Genomic DNA, 6,660 nt, shown 5'->3' with positions numbered 1-6,660 from the left:
CTGCGCAGACCAATCAGCTGCATAGGATCGGTTGCTGGGCGGAGCTTGTAGCGGGACTGAATTTTCCCGCGGTTCCAGAAGCGGAGGGTTGAGTGCTCGGTATTAGGTGATCGTGTACTGGCAGGATGGTGAGCTCTCGTTCTCTTCTATTCCACAGCTTGTTCTCATAGGAGATGAATACGAGAATGTCGTCAGTGGTCAGCATTTCCCGTAACAGCTTTACACAGGAAGATAATCCCTTGAAAGTACAAGACATGTTTATAAATAGGGATTCTCACCTTATTGAGGTGCCACAGTCAGAATGTGAAGAAATTGTACTGAGCTTCAATACTCACACATCCATATCGATCTTCAGTAGGGATGTGAGGGATGTGTGTGGGCATGGTGCGAACTGAATTCACTGGAGTCCGTGCTAATTGTCAGTGTCACATCCACTTCCCAGAAAAATCAGCCGTGGCCAGGGTATTCCCCACCCCCGCAACTACACATAGGGGTGATGAATGCCGTGGCTGATTGGGTCAGGAAGGGGATGTGTCACTGACAGTTTTGCACATACGTGGGTGAGCTTGGTCTGCACCAAATGCATGCTCATCCCTAATCTCCAGGTATCAAGCAGCTCCATTAACATGAAAGTTTACTGTAGAATTACTCTATGGACATTAAACATCCATATGACACCTTTATAAATGCATAGCACCATGTCTGGCTGCTGTCCGTGCGCCGCTTACCCAGCAATCAGCATTGTAAACTGACCGCTATTACCAGTGACTCCATGCAACTCATGGTGTCACTCGGCACACCTCCCTTGTGCTATAAGTACTATCATTTGGCAGACCGACCAAAGTCAAGTCAATCACACCACATCCCTTATATAGAAAATGATTTTTGTGTGCATCCATTAATGACATGGACTTTACAGGTGCTCTATGAATAATCCACATATATTCATTAAATCTACTTCCATCTTATAATACAAAGCTAAAAGGACACAATGACGACACAAATAAAGATAACACAAAACAGAGAACCCCCTTGTGCTATCTGTGTCCTGTGATTGCAAAGCTGGACTGGGAGACGTGTCCTCTGTGTCCTGATGCTGTCCTAGATGTAGGTAGGTGGAATGAGTGACACGAGTGACATGATGAGTTGTATGGTGTCACTGGTAATAGCTGGCAGTTTCCAATGGTGATTGATGAAAAACCCGAGCGCAGACATAAGTCAAACATGGTGTTATGCATTTGTGTGTCATGTAGATGTTTAAAGTGACACTAAACTCAGCAGTTAAATCTTACAAATGCATTCAAGTACCTGAACAATTAACAATATTGGACTTTAGTCATATATCATAGATCCTCCAGTCATCTCTGAATTGGTGCCAACACTGTATTGGTGCCAAGGAAGGATCCTTCTGAAGGTTGGCTACTTTTGTTCCCCATTGCTCCTGTGTGTGTTGTAAAGTAGTCACCACTCCAAGCTCGCTCCTGTGATGGACTACAATCTCATGTCACAGAATTTGTCTGTAGTTGTGTGTATCTGTCCGTGTTTTTGAGGGCCCGTTCACACTGGTACAGTGTATTAATCGAACAGTCCTGTGCCATTAATGCACTGTACTATGCAATCACACCTACTATGCGTTCTGGTGCTGGAGGTGCATTGTGTTGCCATTTATTTGAATGGCACCCCGAACACAGCTCAATTGCCTGCACCGAAACACGCGGTACTGCAATGCAGTGCCACTTGGGTTGCGACTTAATGAACAAGGACAAATGTGGCTCCTGAGGTTTCACAGGTTGAGAACCATTGCTTTAGACTAAATCTTGTCATACACTGTACGAATTTCAGACAGGTCTTAATGAGCCAACAAAATGTCATTCATTGGGTGGCCCTGTCGGCTCGCCTTCTGTTCCGTCTGGAATCCTTCGATCAGAAAATCAAAGGAAGCGGTCGGCAAATAGTGACAGGAACCAATCAGTTGTCACAATACAATAGCCCAGCGGGAGATTCATCCATCCACAATGTTTAGCATGGATGGAGGAATCTGTCTTATTTTTTTGTTAAGCTCACAGGTTAAACGAAAAGAACAACTCTGGGCAGAAACAAAAATAACCCCTGCAGTGGGGCTACAACTGCACTGTAAGGGTTAATTGCTCCTTTCATTTAGGGTGTAGAATAACAAAGCAATACTCGCCCGATCCTCGGTCCCTGCAACCTTTCTCCCCTCTGGAAAGTCCCTCAGCGTCCTCACGTCCAATACACTGCATTCGACGTGATGACTCGCAGGTCTTTAGACCGCTGGAATGAAGGGGGAGATAGTTATTGATTGCAGAGACACACTGGAGGTCTTGCGCTGCTTGTGTGCTGTGCGGGGCTTTTAGTGTCTCTGCACCTTTTAAGGAGGAATGTGTTGCCTCTAGGCATACCTGCCTTCAATCTATTTATTGCTGTGTATGTACCAGGATGAGAGCTTAGTTAGATTAGGGACAACACTATACACAGGGGTCTTGATGGGGCAGTGGGGCTTCAACATAGATTTGCAAATATATGCGAACAACTAGGGATGCACCGATACCAATACTAGTATTGGTGCCGATACCGAGTATCTGACCAAGTACTTCTTCTCGCTCAAATGCTCCGCTACCTTCCCTGATACTGGAACTTCCGGTCAGATGAAGATTTCCTCTGACCAGCAGTGCCGTAGGGGGACATGGAGCCGGCTTACCAGGCAATCATGAAGCCGGGCAGCGAGTAATGAACGCGCCCCCCCTGTCTTCCTGATTGGGTGGGAAGCTGGCTCGATGCTGATTGGCTTTTCCTGGTTTCCTGGCCAATCACATTCGAGCTGGCCAAACAACATGGAGTTGGCTTTCCGCGCAATTATGGAGCCGAGTGGCATGTCATTACCCACTGCCCAGCTTCCTGATTGCCCGGGAAGCTGGCTCCATGCCACCGGAAGCACCGATATCGGTACTCGGTATCGGCAAGTACCGTAAGCAAAAAATCAGTATTCGTCCCGGATGCCAAAAACGGTATCGGTGCATTCCTACTAACAACACCTCCTATTTTCAACACTTAGGGGTGTTTTTTTTTTAATACAGCTATTTGTAAACAAATCACAGAGTCATTTGCCCTGAGAATCTTTGTGAACGTTTGTTATGTGCGAATAGAAGCAAAAATGAATCGCATGTAATATTTGGAAAACACCACATTATGGCCACTGGATGGCGCTGAGGAGCATAGGAAATAAGTACTTACCGGTCATAATGCAGTATTACATTACATTTGACCTGAAAAGAAAAAATCCTGAGTGTGTTAGTTTTTTAGTCTTTTCACACATAATGAACGTTCACAGAGATTCACAGGCTGAATGGCGTTATAAATGGTTTATAAATAGGCCCCCATAGTGTTTAAGGAGTACTGGCTATTTTTGCTTTGGTTTTATACGGTGCCACTGTTGGTCGCGCACCCTACTACACTGATTTTATGGAATTGTGCTGGACAGCGTGTTGTATGTCAGGTTTCTATTGCTCTCTGTGTCCCTGTCGGGGAGATTCACCCTGGTGAGCATTATCACTAAAAGTAAAAGAACATCCCAAATTTTGGGTTGTCATCAGAACAGGAATATATGGGAAATCTTCTGATTGGGACAGTTCTGGTGACCTTGGTGACCAGCAGGCTTTTTGCTCTCTTTAAAGGGATTTCCTCTCACTTCCTGTTGTGGCTGTTGGACAGGAAGTGTAGGGAAATCTCCCCAATGGGAGACAGATGGCAAAAAAAGTTAATGGGTTAAAGCCGTCCCTTACTTTATTTTTATTTTTTTTAAATAGTTTGGGCTTGAGTTCTACTTCAATCTTCAATGAGTGATGCAACATGTCAAGCAATACACAGAACCATGCAAGCATACAATGCATCCACTAGAGCCTTGGTTCTCAACTGGTGGGTCGTGACCCAAAAGTGGGTCGCGACCCCGTGTTCAGTGGGTCGCCTCATGCCTTCCACTTTTCTTGGCGAGAGGCTTTCCAGCCTCCTTGTAGTGCAGCAATATCAGTTCTCCCACTGAGCAGCCATTCAGAATATGCTGCCTGGAACTGAGTGTCAGCTTGAGGTGGGGTGCACTGGTGGTATGGCTGCCAGGGAGCTCCATCCATACATGCATTGCTTATAGCTCCCTTGCATATCCTGTAGCGGTGCCTGGACTGGAGTGACAGGGTGTGCATGGGAACTGTACAAGCAATGCACATATGGATGGAGCTCCATTACAGCACAGCAGCCCACACTGCCGTGTGTTCCATTGCAGTGGAACGTGGGTTGCGACTTAATGACCGACGACAAATGTGGGTCTTGAGGTTAGACAGGTTGAGAACCACTGCACTAGAGGAAGGTTTTCTTCTATTGTGTAATATACGCCTTTAACAGGAGCAATAAACTTTGTCCTTGGCCTTTTTATACGTTTTATAAACACTCTTCTATACCACAATCTGTTCCCTTTATGAGGGACATAACATATTTGTGGGTTACAGCTCTGGTATTGCTTTGACTATACTGTATGTGGAACGTGAGAGACAATACTGAGCTGTACATGCAAATAAATACAAGTATCACATAAAGTACTCAACTGTTTTTTGTTATGAGTGCAATTATATAGCTACTATCCCTCTGAGTCTACAGCACATGTGTCAAATTCAAGGCCCAGGGGCCGAATCCCGCCCACAAGGCCATTTCCTAGACTTCTACTTTCAGATCTAGGTATTAAGTTATTACTAAAACCAGTGATAATCGAATGCAGAGGCAATTATGATAAAGATTAGATACATTTATATAGTCTTACAGATACAACCGGCCTTTTGAGGGCAACCATAATGTTGATGCGGCCCACGATTAAATTGAGTTTGACACCCCTATTCTACAGCAACACATGACTAACATTCCCAGTTATCTGGTGGTCTCTCTTACCTCAGTGATCAGGAGTAAAGATGGTTGCAAACATTAAAACGGGAATGGCTAAGATAGTTTGACTTGTAGATCTTAAAGGAGAACTATGAGATGAGTGATTTTCACTCACCTCATAGTTCTAGCCGACCTGTGACAATGAGACTGTCACAGGTCGGCTCAGTAGATCGGGAGGTGAGCGAACACATACCGGGTTCGCTCACCTCTCGATCCTGTCACGGCTCTCTGCTGTGACAGGGGGAGGGGCTGGATTCCCCTCTCCCCGCTCCGATCTGCCAGCGCTGACTGGTGGAATGGGAGGGGGCGGGTACAGCTGGCTCTGCCTCTAGATAGGCAGAGCCAGCTGTCACTCACGCAGCTGGGCGGATCTCGACGTCAATGTCGGGATCCGCTCCGGCGTCTCAGTATACCGCGAGCTGTAGCTCGCGGTATACTGAGCTTAGGGTAACGGGAGGACGCTAGTTTGTGTCCTCCCGTTACCCTAAGGAGAACTATGGGGAAAAACACTGACCCCATAGTTCTCCTTTTTAAAGAGCAACATCTGGGTGCCTCGCCTTCTAGAGCTGAAATGGATAAGTCATGTGGTGTCATTCACGTGGGGCGCGTTGCTCCGTACATTGTAGAGGGCCGTTTTATGATGTGCCCAGAGCTGCAGGAAGAAGCATGCAGGCAGCTCATGCAGTCTATGGAGATGTAGGAGTTGTGCCGCTGCATCCCGCAGCTCCAAGTTTTGATAGTCGCACACAGATGGTGTACTGACCTGGATGCATCCTGTATGAGTCTGAGGCCGTACACCGTCTGTGTGCTGCTGTGGGAAGCAGCATGTGAGGGTGCACAGCTCCTGCATCTCTATAGACTTATATGTGCTGCCCGCAGCTCCGGGTGCATCAAAAAACGGCCCAACATGCTGAGGCCTAAAACTTTTTGAAATGAAGCAGGTTTGATCCACATCCCTTTGGTTCATGTGCTAGATATAACACCAAGGGTTTTCACACAACTTTCACCTAAGGTTCATACTTTTCTTATTCGGTTCAACTGTAAAATAAAAGCTGTGCGATTCTTGTGTAAAATTGTTTTGTAAACGGACCTCCAAATGTGTCCTGATTTGGAAATGTTTGTCTGCGGGTACTCTATGTGGTTGTTTGATTATAAAATACAAACATTCCATTTTCTCTAGTCAAAGAAACGGGGTCTTAGCGTTGAGGAGAAAAGATCGAAGATGTTGGAAATATTTTTTGAAAAGGTATGTGTGTTTTTGCTTCTTTCATTATTTATTGTCATTGTTTATAAACGTAGCTTCTTGTGTGCAGAACTTGTATAGAGACCTGGCTAGGGACCTAAAGGTCAAGGCAAAGCAGCAACTGCGCTAAATGCATGGCTGCTGGTGTCTGGAGAGAAAGCGGTGCAGATGTACCGATGCCGCACACCACCAGGGTTACTTTTATTTATTTTTTAGAACTTGATTGAAATGTCACACTATATTTAATTTAGTTCTGCAGCCATAGCTCATTGCAATGTAATTGTACGGCGTTGCACCATACTACGCTGGATGAAGTACTGTATACAGTACTGATTAGAGGTGCACCGAAATGGAAATTTTAAAACCGAAATAAAAAAAAATGTTAGGCCGAAACCGATACCGAAAATGGTTTTTATTTTTTCAATTTTTTTAAATATTTTATTTATTTTTTATAAACTTTTAAATTTTTTTTA

At 45.1% G+C, this 6,660-nt stretch overlaps 1 protein-coding gene across 1 annotated transcript in view; it reads left to right on the top strand.

The window, feature by feature from the left end:
• Positions 1–6,660, top strand: part of MND1 (meiotic nuclear divisions 1) — a 51,496-nt gene continuing 44,836 nt past the window's right edge. The window contains exons 1-2 of the mRNA XM_018571806.1: positions 1–128; positions 6,125–6,190. Coding sequence (XP_018427308.1) covers positions 126–128; positions 6,125–6,190 — 69 coding nt within the window. The 5' untranslated portion in view covers positions 1–125. The remainder of the gene's footprint in view (positions 129–6,124; positions 6,191–6,660) is intronic.

Source organism: Nanorana parkeri, unplaced genomic scaffold, assembly GCF_000935625.1.
Source record: "Nanorana parkeri isolate BGI_ZX_2015 unplaced genomic scaffold, ASM93562v1 scaffold1843, whole genome shotgun sequence".
Classification (NCBI taxonomy): Eukaryota; Metazoa; Chordata; class Amphibia; order Anura; family Dicroglossidae; genus Nanorana; species Nanorana parkeri.
This window is presented reverse-complemented; position numbering and strand designations above follow the sequence as displayed.